The sequence below is a fragment of the Synchiropus splendidus genome, chromosome 17, assembly GCF_027744825.2.
Source record: "Synchiropus splendidus isolate RoL2022-P1 chromosome 17, RoL_Sspl_1.0, whole genome shotgun sequence".
NCBI classification, from domain to species: domain Eukaryota; kingdom Metazoa; phylum Chordata; class Actinopteri; order Syngnathiformes; family Callionymidae; genus Synchiropus; species Synchiropus splendidus.
Window position 1 is genome coordinate 16,127,444 of NC_071350.1, and position 13,762 is coordinate 16,141,205.

General features: G+C 44.5%; 1 protein-coding gene across 3 annotated transcripts in view; it reads left to right on the forward strand.

The window, feature by feature from the left end:
* LOC128748013 (gamma-aminobutyric acid receptor subunit beta-2-like) overlaps window positions 1-11,323 on the forward strand; it is a 44,759-nt gene extending 33,436 nt beyond the window's left edge. The window contains exons 6-10 of one of the 3 annotated variants that reach the window (XM_053846365.1): window positions 4,048-4,185; window positions 4,843-4,995; window positions 7,787-8,031; window positions 8,119-8,259; window positions 8,828-11,322. In XM_053846365.1, the coding sequence (XP_053702340.1) occupies window positions 4,048-4,185; window positions 4,843-4,995; window positions 7,787-8,031; window positions 8,119-8,259; window positions 8,828-9,169 (1,019 nt within the window). In that variant the 3' untranslated portion in view covers window positions 9,170-11,322. Of the gene's footprint in view, window positions 1-4,047; window positions 4,186-4,842; window positions 4,996-7,786; window positions 8,032-8,118; window positions 8,260-8,827 lie in introns of all 3 variants that reach the window. The other 2 variants (XM_053846366.1, XM_053846367.1) reach the window with 2 other exon arrangements.
* The last annotated feature ends 2,439 nt before the right edge of the window (window positions 11,324-13,762 follow it).

The following is a 13,762-nucleotide window of genomic DNA, read 5'->3' on the forward strand; positions in this document are numbered from 1 at the left end:
GTTTTCCAAATGGGCCTTTGCAACCTTTCAAGCCGAATGGACCTTTTAGTCGCCGGCGTCCTCTATAATGCATGTGTTTTCACAAGGAGCGTTTCTAGCGTCACTGCGAGGAAACGCCACAGAGTCAATAATTCACACGGGATAACCCCCTGAGCTTCCCGGGTCCTGTGACGAGTGCAGTGGATGCAGCCGTCCAGAATCCCCGTCCCGAACTGCAACAATGACTTTCCTGCAGTGGCGCAGTGTGTGAATAAATGATAGCACGTGTGGGCTTACTCATCCATTAAACACTGGAATCATCGCATACATATTTGTGTCGAGATGCGCCTCTGTGCTTTCAGCCTGCAGATGCTTCCAAGGCAAACAGCCTGTCCAAGCCCCACGTCTTTGTTTGGCTTCAGCTGACTTGCGTCGCCACTACCATAGCACCAATGTTCCTATCTCTAATCTGTAGTCGTGATTTATTGCTGAACTACTCTGTTCTCCACGACAACAATTTACTTCGTCGTAAAGGGTGGTCAACTACACTCTCCCGATAGTGTCGCTTTATAGAGGAAGCAGGGCTTCAACCAGGTGCGCTGTGTTTCTGAAGACTTACTTACTTTCACAGCTCAGTAGGTGGCGCCGTCATATTAGAATTTTTTTTAGATGACTGGACTATGAAATTGAGGACACTGTTTCATGAAGCATCATGGAGTCCATCTGGACTATTTTCAAAATAAAACACTTACTGTTAGCAACAATCAGAGGTACTGGCACCTTGAGTACTGTCGCTTGATACTTATTTGACTCCACTGATGACTTGGTAAAATGGAAAAACAAGGATTCAAATAATCTCTTGCTGGTTTGTTGTCACCTTGAAATGCCCACAGTGCCCCACCTGAATTGAGGAACCTGTGGCTCTGAACCGCTCCTGGTGCTAAGCAGAAACAGAGGGGCCGCCATTTATTGGGCCCTGAAAATGAAGACGCTGCTCCATGAATCCTCACAAGCCTTGTTAAAGCAAGGGCCACACATTATGTTCTCTTCCATTCACCATAGTACCACTGCTTTTGAGACTCCATTCTTCGTCTTCCCGCTCTTTTCGACTGTATTCCAGTGACGCCCATTTCCGTGTCCTCCCAGTTTTACAGGGGTGGTCCGTCCACAATGCAGTTTTTTTTTCCGAGGTCTGAAGGAAGCTTTGGTACCAGACCGGAGACATCATCTCTCCAGCGAGTCCTGGGTCTTCCCCGGGGTCTCCTCCCGGTAGGACATGCCCGGAACACCTCCCCAGGGAGGCGTCCGGGGGGCATCCGGACCGGATGCCCGAGCCACCTCAGCTGGTTCCTCTGGATGTGGAGGAGCAGCGGCTCCACCCCGAGCTCCTCCCAGATGACCGAACTCTTCACCCTATCTCTAAGGGTGCGCCCAGCCACCCTGCGGAGGAAACTCATCGCAGCCGCTTGTATCCGCCATCTCACCCTTTCGGTCATGACCCAAAGCTCATGACCATAGGTGAGGGTGGGAACGTAGATCGATCGGTCTTCACCACGACGGTCCGATACAGCGACCGCATCACTGCTGCCGCTGCACCAACCCGTCTATCAGTCTCACGCTCCCCTTTTCCCTCACTCGAGAACAAGACCCCAAGATACTTAAACTCCACCACTTGGGGCAAGAACTCTCTACCGACCTGGAGAGAGCAAACCACCTTATTCCGGTCGAGAACCATGGCCTCAGACGTGGAGGTGCTGAGCCTCAGCCCTGCCGCTTCGCTAAAGACACTTCAAGAGAAAGATGAAGTTGAATCGACACAGCTAGATGTTGGGAGCGCCTCAGTTACGATGGCCCTGACTTCAGCCGCAGCACAAAATGTTAAGATTTCCCTTCGGAGAATGGCCACTCTGCCATAACAGCAATTTGTCAACAGTGACAACGTGACACGCTCGCATCCTCAAACAAGCGCATCCACGCCTCTGAGCGCGGAGTGAAAGGTTGTAAATGACTGTTATTTCACACAGTCGTCGTCCCGTCACCATGAAACTATCATTTCATTACAGCATCCCTACCAAGTAATGGTTGTATTTTCTGCACCAGCGATCCACGTCGTGCCCACCCAACACTTTGACTCAGTCACTCGCTTTCTCTTCGTCCCTGGTAAGCTTAGCTCATCCGCCTGCAGGAACTTCTGAGTAGTTTGCACAGGCAGCGTTGGGTTTTAGAAACATTTAAAGAACAGAAAATCTACCTTCAAATGAAATCAACCCAGTTGTTTTGTTGTTGCGCAAGTCAAGGTTGTCTGAGGAGAAACACCAGCGTGACAGCTAAGTAGCTTTATTATCGCAGCACTCTCTCCATCCCTGTTTGTTTATAACCTGCCAACACAGTGAGATTATAAAAGCAGAGCCAACCTTTTTTTTCCGGGTTTTTTTACGTTGTTCCAGACATGTTTTTATTACATTATTAATTTAATCGCACACTTCATCGCCTCCTTGTTAGCAAGCCGTCGAGAGCATTTGTGACTTTCTGGGTGATGCTAAAATAAAGTAACCCCAGAAAACTGGGTTAGTCCTTCGGGGAGACGTCTGCTTTCTTCTTGCACCAAAAGGTGTTCGCACATTCATCCTCCTGGGAAAAGACTCAGATCTCCTTCAATAGTTCGAACAAGTCTTTCAAAAAACCGCGCACAAATAGCATCAACATTTCATTTTATTTTAAGATTGAAGTCTGTCTTCGATCTCTGCTTCACTTTATGTCGCTACACTGAGATGTAATATGACTTTAGGTTGACTCATGAGTGTGACTGCTGAAGAGGAATCACCGGGGGTCTGAGTTTCCGACGTAACCATATGTTTCAAGTCCCTCATCGTGATGACGCTTTGCTTTGAGTTTATTGCTTTATAGCAGGGGCCACATCTTGTACTGTGACTGTCGTGAGGGGCCGTCAAACCCAAAGAAAAGCGGGAAAAAAATGTTGACATTATGAGAAAACTAAATGAAAAATGGACTGAGGATGGTATGTGTCATTATGAAATGAATGACCTTATGACATTTTTTTTATCAATTTCATTGAAAACACACTGAATTTATGGATGTCTCTATTTTTGATTCTAATGTATTTTATGAGACATACTCAACTGAAAATTTGAACCATCAAAAATAATAAAACAAGGAAGTTATATGTCATTTACAATCATAATGAACAATAAAAATTCACAATAAAATTTGTCATGTGATGGTATTCTCCTGGCCAGTCACAGCAGAGTGGGCGTGGCCTGGGAGATTTCAGCAATTTCTGATGTTAATATTATATTTAGAGAGTTTTACTGCCATAAGAATCATACTGCAGAGCTACATAGGCGTCCAATACCGTATCAGATAGATGGATAGATAGATAGAGAGATAGATAGACAGACAGACAGACGGATGGATGATAGATAGATAGATAGATAGATAGATGGACGGACGGACGGACGGATGGATGATAGATAGATAGATAGATAGATAGATAGCTAGATAGATAGATAGATAGATGGACGGACGGACGGACGGACGGACGGATGATAGATAGATAGATAGATAGATAGATAGATAGATAGATAGATAGATAGATAGATAGATAGATAGATAGATAAATGGACGGACGGACGGACGGATGATAGATCGATAGATGATAGATGAGAGACAGAGAAATCATCGGAATTAAGTCACATGTTCCAGGAGGTTCCCCTCTCCAAGTTTTCATAATTCATGCTGAACAACAAGTTACCCTTGCTCAAGGGAACCACATCAGTATCTGCACAGATGAAACACACTTCTCAGAGGTGAATGATCGGCATTGGCTCCAGTGTTTGTGGCCGTGTCATGTCGCCGTTTAGCCCCTCCCCAAGTTCGGTAAAGCTGAAAATGCTGGGGTGAAGATCAACTCCTTTTGCCTTGTTCCCACTGTTTTAAAGAGCATCATGAGTCAAAAGTTAAAGTTACAATAGCCGTCACTGAGGTGCCCACATTTTCCGTGCTCACAACCACTGCATATTCCGACCTGTGCGCTCTGCTGCCTGACAGATGGCTACACCACAGACGACATTGAGTTCTACTGGCGTGGCGGAGACAAGGCCGTGACCGGGGTGGACATGATCGAGCTGCCGCAGTTCTCCATCGTGGATCACAAGCTCATCTCCAAGAATGTTGTCTTTTCCACAGGTGAGCAAGGCGCCTCATTAGCTATTGTCATGTGACGTTTGCCCCCCCGAGTCCGGAAACATCACCCTTCATTTAGCGATAAACAAAGGATGCCAAGTGAAACCATGAAATATTCATCCTTGGCATTTTCATATTCATGAATTTGTCATGCAAGCAACTATAAACAGGGCAGTCCCTCTGCTGGATGTTCCTCCTGTAATGAATGGAACCGGTGGCACCAACATGCCGCTGTATTTATCCACCGAGCTCACTCGACGTAATGAGGCGCACCGGCGCCCAGATGCCGCCGCGCTCGCTTCATGCCGTTGATTTCATTCCCTGACGTGTGGAAGGTGGGGATTCCCTCGGAAAAGGGATGGCGCGGATAAACGTCAGCACGTGGACATCTGTCCAATAAATGTGTCAAGTTCCCGCGTAAGGATGAGCAATGTCATCGCGGCTTCCATGAATAATAAACACCCCTCTGCGCCTTGTTGCGCCTCCTTTAAAATTCACCGATACATGATTAAGCTTTCAGACAGGCATCTGCGTGGAAATATTGCTGTTCATCGCTCTGCCCTTTCTTCTTCTACAACTCTACTTGTAATAGTCTTTTTAAAAAAACCATCCTCTTCTGGGTGATTTGACTCCAGTATGTGATTGACTCCCTCTTGGCAGGTTCCTACCCTCGCCTGTCGCTGAGCTTCAAGCTGAAGAGGAACATCGGTTACTTCATCCTGCAGACCTACATGCCCTCCATCCTCATCACCATTCTGTCCTGGGTCTCCTTCTGGATCAACTACGACGCCTCTGCGGCCAGAGTGGCTCTAGGTGGGCACTGCAATACTAAATACCGGGCGCGAGCTAAAGCTGCTTTGGCCATGATTGTTCCAGCGCCGAGACCAACGTGAGGAAAATTCCAGGCATGTCTCCTCGGAGGCAAGGTCAGAGGAGTATTAACCCCTTTACTGCCCAGGAGTATTGACACTGAAAACAATACAGACCTCAGCTGAACAGCTCTGTGCCACCCATGTTATGATTTTTCGACTTTATTACAACATATTTTATTCATGAAGCAACATTATGCCAAAACACCAAGCCGAGCCCACTTAAAATGGACGTGTCTGTGTTTTAAAATGATAATAACAATAATAATAATGAATAAAATAAGTTAAAAATATATGTATACTAATACACAACTTGAATTAATTTTTCAAGGATTTATAGGGGAAACGAAATTCCGAGCGAAGACTAGATGAAAATGCTTTGACAGAGTGAAATCCAGTGGTGCAACTACCGCGGAATACAGGAAAGAACTCTCGAGTCATGTCCCTCTCTAGCATCACGATATAGCCTGGAGGGTTTGGGACTCTAGCAAGTCAGGATTTGAATTTACTTCCACCAAAGATCGATACACCGCAGCAATTTTTGGTTTGTTTAAAATGGAACAGAACTGTGTATAGATCAGCAGTGTTAGAGTCGGTTTGAGATTGAACTCTCTCCAAATATATGCAAAAATTTTGTGGCCGTTTTAAGCCCTAAAAATGCAGATATCGTAGGTGATCCATATGCTTTCGTCGACTCCCAGTTTTGGCTGTCAGCGGCTTAATGTGAGCAGAGACATTGCAAGCCTCTGACTGGCCGGTCAAGCATCCATTGTTTGCTGGCTTTTAGCCAGGAGGGCGTCTGGGCGTCTGCAAGACATGAAAAAATGGACGCCAGATTCTCGACTGTAGCTTCGCCGCCAGATTAGGCTGGTATATGGCGGCATCTGGCGGCCAAGCTGGAATCGGTCGTCCATTTTTTCATGTTATGCAGACGCCTAGACGCCCTACTGGGTAAAAGCCTGGTTGTTTTCCCATATGGGTGCAGCAAGTGACTGGAGTTTAAGGTTGAGAATGAAGCTGCTAAACTGAGGCTCAACAAGATAAGCAGTTGCAAAGGAAGAGCACGCGTATTTTTAGTCAAAAACACCAACTTTTTTTTATTTTATTCATTTAAAACCAGCTGTATAATGTAGAAAACCCCATTTCCCTTCAGCCTGGTTGTTTTCAAAATGGAACCAAAGCAATGTCTGACATCTTCTGCTGCTTAATCTGTGCCTCTGAGAGGCGATTCCAGCGCTGACATTTATCTGTGGGCTCATCAGCAGATCATGCACTGTCAACAGGATTTTGCCACCGACCAAGACTGTAAAAGCTCCAACCATCGGGATTTCAAAGGGGCCGAGTCCCTGCGCTGATCCAGCGCTGCACTATTTTCAGTTTTCGGTAACAGGGTCAAATATCTATTACAAAACAACATAAGTTACTTGAGCTGCCTGACATATAATGATGGATGACGTCGAAGATTTGCTTTTTTAGCCTCATTTTTTGCATGTCATCGTTGATTATGTAAGTTCCGTGAAGCCGGCGAGATAGGGAAAAGCCACTTCCACCGCACTCCTCCACCCGATCCCACCGCTCCACCGTCAACAGGCAATTTCCCAGATTGAACACTGAGCTGCATTTAGCCGCCCGCAGGGAGGGCGTGCATGGGATTTGATGGAACAAGGTAAAGCCTTCTAACAGTAGCAGGTCGCCAGAGTTGGAGAGCGTTGGCCCGTTCCCCGCCTCTGCACCACTTTCCTCTGACCTGGTTTAAGGAATTAAAATGGACCCGCACCAGCTGATCGCATGAGAAATCCTTTGTTGTTATTGTAAGGCTACAGAAAGGGCTTGTAAACCCCCTCTGACCACCCGATGGTTTTGTATTATTCACCGCCCCGGCGTACTTTTTAAGACACTCAGGTGTGTGGGAGGACCCGAGCGCACTGCGAGGGCGGGGAACCCAATTACTGAAGCAAGTACACAGCATCACAACAAAGCTTGAGGCCTCTCATGCAGCTCACTGTATGGTTCCATAGTACAGATAATTCCACAGAGACTGGAGCGCAACATGGGCCCATACTCCACACCGACCTTTTCTTAAGATCCTTACCTGAATCTGATGGCTGCAGTCACGTTCAACCATGAATACTAATGTGCATGGATTATTATTGAGCTTCAAGAATCGCTTCAAATATACATACAAACATTAGAAGAAGTTTATTTCTTCATTTGCTATTTTCTCCTCTTGAGTTATCTTAAATGAATCATGAGCTAGTAGCCAGAGAGATAAAGTATAAATTCACTTGGGAATATGACTGCGATGATGTTTACAGATTTAGCTCCACTTCTTCTTTAAATTCAGATGAACCCAGTGGCGATCACAAACTCGCGGCTGTTTGTTATGGGTCACGCACCAATGGGCGTCGAATGTTTCTTCTGGGGTTTGTCAGATTTTTCCCTCTGAACTCTTCTCTCTGGATATTATGAGTGGCTACCTGTCATTTCAGGAACTTATTCTGTGGGTCAGACATCTCGGGAAAACGTATTCCAGAATCTGGGAGCAGCAGCAGCAAAAGAATGGTCACCTGAATGTTGGTCTTAGGGCGAATTTTCACATCAACACCATCAGGGTCCCATTGAAACTAACAGTGGAAGCTCAAAGCTGAATCCGAAATGAGGGTCCTGTTCGGAATTTTTGATGCGTCATGGTTGTTTTTTTAACAGAGGTTTACGACTCTTCTTTGGTCGGCTAGGTATCACCACTGTGCTCACGATGACTACGATCAACACCCATCTGAGGGAAACGCTCCCTAAAATCCCCTACGTCAAAGCCATCGACATGTACCTGATGGGCTGCTTCGTCTTCGTGTTCTTGGCCCTGCTGGAGTACGCGCTGGTGAACTATATCTTTTTCGGACGTGGACCGCAACGGCAGAAAAAGGCAGCAGAGAAGTCGGCGACGGCCAACAATGAGAGGATGAGGATGGACCCCAACAAGGTAGGGGCTTAGATTACAACCTTCTTTTTTCATTTGGCAAACATTGTTCTTTAGTATTTACGTGGTTGGTTGACGTATTTTTTGCAGTGGTTAGTGGGCAACGTAGTGGGCAGAGACGACACGCTGTACGCAAGAATGAAACAAAGAGATCTTGACGGACACGACTCCATGTGGGAGCCGATCTTTGTGGATGATGCCGCAATCGGCCTCGGCGACCAGAAAAATAAGGTGATGGACATGATCCTGTGGATTTACATTATGGTGCATTTGAACAAAGTACATTATGGAGACATGCGACCACTACGTACGGGCTCATAAAAATGGTCCAGGGTGGCGCCATGACGCCAGGGTTTAGTTTGGCACGCCCTTATTTTCAGTTTTAAAAGGCCCTCAGATGACTGCCGAGGTACGGCTTGTCTTTTAACTTGACCTATCAAGAGGATTTTAAAAAACTGGTACAGAGTTTTGAGGCCGCACTTTTGACACATTTGCAAGGCGACTTTATTTCACTTTCTTTAACCTGTGATTTCTGCGTATTGGTGGAACCGGCAGAGTTAATACTGTCATCTATAGCAGACGCTCATTCAAAGTATTGGCTGTATTTTCAACTACAAACGTGCGCCTCTCTCCTCTGACTGGCGTGTCCCGCACATGACGTCATGCCCAAAGACGCACTTGTAGAAAGCAAATGTTTCTACAACTTTAGACCAGTGCTGACCTCCACATCATCCAGAACTGGTTCTAGTTTTATAGTGGAACCACTGTGATGCCAATGCTGTTTCTATTCTCACTTCAGCAGATGGAGCCCCACGAAAACATTTTGCTGAGCACCCTGGACATCAAGAACGACATGGGTGTGTCGGAGCTAGCGCTGGGTCTGAACGACCCGCGGAACACCATGCTGACGTACGACAGCTCCACCCTCCAGTACCGCAAAGCCGGACTGGCCAGGCACAACTTCAGCAGGAACCCGCACATGACTCAGAAGAAGAGTCGGCTACGGCGACGAGCCTCGCAACTCAAGATCAACATTCCAGACTTGACTGATGTGAACTCCATCGACAAGTGGTCGAGAGTGATCTTTCCCACTGTCTTCTCCTTTTTCAACATTGTTTACTGGCTTTACTACGTCAACTAAGGCCAACGAGAGAAAGAAAAAAAAACAAACACTTTTACCGGATATAAACTCAACTTCATTTCTTGTCTCGATCTGCGTTGGTTTTAATTTCTGTGATTGTGAAACTGTGGATATGGAGTTTTTCACAACTGGATCCATTTTTTTTGGGGGGGGGGGGGAATATCACCTTTGCCATTTTACCCTTGAAAATCCACAAAGAGAGATTACGAACAAAAAGGTGCCTGTTCCAGAATTTTATTTTTACTTGACAACTTTTCCATGTTTTGTTTCTAATTTTGTGAACTTGTACCATTTTGTTGTGTTTACGTTGCAGTATATGAACAATGCCAAAATGGAGTTAAATTGGCTTGAACTTCGGTTGGAAAAGCTAGTTTTATATGAACACAATCCAGTGTGACCTCTGATCTAAAAGGGCCTGCATCACTTTCAACCATTCCCGACCCAGTATCTGAACACATAGTAAAGTGGGAGCTTGACTCGATTTGCGAGTTACTAGTGATTTGACGGTCCATTTTTTTTTTGGGTTGCTTTAAGAAGGGAGACAAAGTTTTTGGACAATTATCTCGCTGTTTTCTAATTTATGGGTAGAAGAAAAAGCAAGTTGAGTGTGTTGTCGACTTAGTGAGGCAGAAGGAGAGTGAGTCCTCACTGGAGAGCCACCAAATCAAGATCCAACCCCACCCCCAGCTTCAATCCCTCCCAGCAGCTCCACTTCAAATTTCTGTGTAGTTTCCAATTTCCACCAGAAGCTGAGTGTAGCATAGCGATACCTGATATTCAGCCACACCGTTGCGGGCGGAGTCATATGTTGCATAATGTGAAGCACTGGTTGAACAACGCTGCTGTATGGTTGTAGTAAACTTAATAACCAACGGGGAGCAAAGCTTGTGGTTCTGGACCACTTCCAGAAGGACACTACAGAACCGGTGTTGGTGGGTGGGGTGAACCCGATACGGACAAAATCACCCTATTTCATGGGACTTTTTGAGAGTCACCCATGAGCCAATAGGCTCCTACTGTGCCTCCCAGTTGACAGAGTCGGTAGCATTCAATGAGAATTATGTTTTTTCCTGGATAACACAGCAAGGGAATATCGTAATGTGGTGGCATCTGTTATGCATCCACTCATCCGTATCCTAACCCCAACCACAGACTCATGACCAACTAGAGGAGGTCCTCATAGAATGGACAATGACAGGCTTTCGCACCAACCATTCAGCACAAGAGGAGCCGAGTGGTCCACATGAAGGGGTGGTGTGTACTCGGAAAACCACCCATTCAATGGGATGACTACATAGGTATGAAGTGCTTTGACCATGACAGGAAGTATCATATGGCGCAACATTGACTTCCCACAGCTCCAAATCTGACTTCGCTGAACGGCCTCCCTAGGAATTTCCTAAATAAAACCGTTCCAGATGAAGATTTTGGCGGGAAATGAGAACATGTCTTACAGTCCAACACGGAAATGGAGTTGGAAATGGATCAAATTGAGCCAGTAAGTCAGGATAACAGTGTAATTATTAGGTTATACAGAGTAGATTTAGCATCACGTACTTCCAAAGTTAAACAAAGCCTCATGTCATAAAGTCTAAATAGAGTTTTGTTGCTGCAGCTGAGTACGTGTGGTGAAGATCACAAGTCCATTCCTTTGCAGCCTTTACCATGGTTCCTCGCAGGTTTATCGAAGTCCACCACAAGAAACTGCGACACACCTTCCGAGGTTTTCGAGCACAAGTGGATAGAAACGTTCTTTATTGGACTCAGACTGGTGTCAGCAAATGGTGCAGCCACGATGGCAAGAGTTGGTGGGCAGTTACAGACGTTCACTTCCGCTCTCTGGATGAACGATATCTCAACTGTACAGAAGAGACTCTTAAAAGCACATTTCATTCGCTTTGCCTACGGATTTGAGTTCACTTCATGCCCTCACTGTGCTTTCGATCAACTGTGTCAATCAAAGACTGTCATTCAAAAAAACAAAATCTTGGTGCACAAAAGCGAACGACCAACAACAAGCACAAACTAGACAGGATGTTTTAATAGTATATTTCTAGTTGTTAATACATTTATTGAGAACACACTGATGCTACAGGTCGGTATATATATATATATACATGAATACATTTGATTCATGTATTTACCTTCATATATATATATATATATATATATATATATATATATATATATATATGAAGGTAAATACATGAATCAAATGTATCCTCCTTTTGATGAATTATATAATAGGTAACTGTAGTCAGATTTTGTATACCGTTTTGTATCTTCTAATATCTGAAGTATGATGTGCGGGTTCATTGATACTAGCCTCTTTAATTTCGTTGAATTGACTTGATTCTATTAGCCATATGCTAAGGCTCTTGTTTTGGACACATTTGCAGCAGAGGGAGCAAGAGTTCAAGGTTCAGCAAAGGTTTATTCCAAAACAAAGAACAAAGGGAGTGCCACCAAAAAGGAGGCTGAGAATGACAAATACTGCAAAGCTCCAACTGTGAGATGTTTACTAGGACGGACTGTGCTGAACTCAGTCGGCAAAGACACATGGACTTGGCTTGACTTGGTGTACCCTGACCTGGCTTGACATGGTGATAGTATTAAAAATAAAGCGTAAAAAAAAAAATCGGGGGTGTTGAACATGGGCACACGGGCCATTTATGGCCCTCAGGATGCAATTTTGTGGCCCGCCACCGGGTGGCCAATTTTAGCCTGGGAGTAGCCCTATGTCCATAAAAGGAGCTGCTGAGAAAGGTGAATTCCAATGGATGACATTTAGGCTTCACCTTTGAAGCACCTTTTTTACAGTGTAAAACCACCAAGTTAAGACCAAGTTAGACATTTGTCGTATGACTTGTGGGCTTTTTTTAAAGGGCCCTGTTCTAAAGACTAAAGCTCACAGGAAGTGGACCACTGGAGTGTTCTAGCACGACAGACATGACAAAACCGTTTCTACCGAACATATTGACACCACTCTAACTGGTCCACTACTTTAATACTCGAGAGCTGAGAAAGGCAGAGAGATACTGCGTAGCCCAACCTCATAGTCTGCCTCCAAGAAATAGTGTCCCATGATATATTCTTAGCGTAGCATAACAACAATGCTTTTTGTTTACAAAATGATGCCGTGTGCGCTAACATGTTAGACCACCGAGCGCTGCTGGTTGCGTCACCGCGAGACTGGAGTTACTCTAGTCACAGTGAAGTGATCTAGTGTGAAGGGAGCGGAACTGCAGTCTCCCTCTCTGACTGTAGCGGACTACCTCATTTTGGGTTTACTGGAGACACGAGTTACTCACACAGCGACTTTGATTTATTATTGCGCAGAATATTCACATTCCACGCCCAGAGATATGGTCTACACAATATGCTAAAGGGCTAAAGCTATTGACTTTTTCAGCTGAAATGATTGAATGCTTGTTAAAATACTCAGTTATCTAGCATTCCATGTAACAATAAAGGTTGCGCGAAGTGGTGCCACTTCCCGCGGTACATTGGTATAGCAATGTGTTGGTGGACCCAGCTGGAAGTTCTGTGGTTTTCAAAGTGATATTTAAGAGTGTAGGAAGTTATTTAGATGCTCAATAAAGAAACATCTTTCTGGCCATCACTTTAAAACTAAAGATAATAGGTACCACTGTGCACCGAATTTTTTGTTTAGCTGTAAAACCCTTCTATTTTCTGCACTGGTGGCACCATACAATACAGTTTAAAATACACGAAACCAACCTCATGAATTTACTATTACGGTTCGCTGGCGTCTGGGAGTACACACTTTGGGGGGTTTAAACTGTGATATAAGTACATGTATTGGTCATTTATATTATTGTTGCAGTAGTGAGGCATCGCAGAGCCTCAAACCATGACATTATCCTGCACAATAAGCTTTCACCTGTTTACAAACAACAGTGGTAAAGTTTTGTAACGAAAAGGAGGTTGTTTTAGTTTCTTGTTTTTATTTATTTATTTATTTATTTTTATTGAACCTGATCAAACCATCTCACTTGGTCCTTAGGAAAATGATTTTATGTTCTATTCAGAGAGATGTTCTCGCACTGTAAATGTTTTATATATATTACATCACTAGACAATACATATATATGAATATATCTTGGCAAATATTATGAATTGGAGTATATGAATTAACCTTGTAAATACATAGTTCTAATGAAATTTCTACTGAAAATACACAATTTTTCAACATTGTTTCTACTGTAATCTAAAAAGATGAGGTGTAAATAGTATATTTTACAGCAAGCACATTTTTCGTTTGTTTTTGTTTTTCGCTTTTGCCAAAATGTCGACAACTCTTCATGAATGTAGACGTCCTCTGCGGCAGGTATTTGCTGTCACCACATGTTCACCAACTAGCAGCGGAACACAGACGAGAAGAAAGAGTTTCCCTCTGGATCATCTCAGGTCAGCAGATACACGACAGTTCAAATGAATCTGTGCACCCTCTCGAACGATAGTCTTCGAACAAGTGACGATTTTCCTTTGCTGTTATGAGTATATGATGTGAAGACCAGCCAAACATGTCTCGGTGTTCAAGCGTCTGAGCGTGTTCGGTGAATTTCTGTG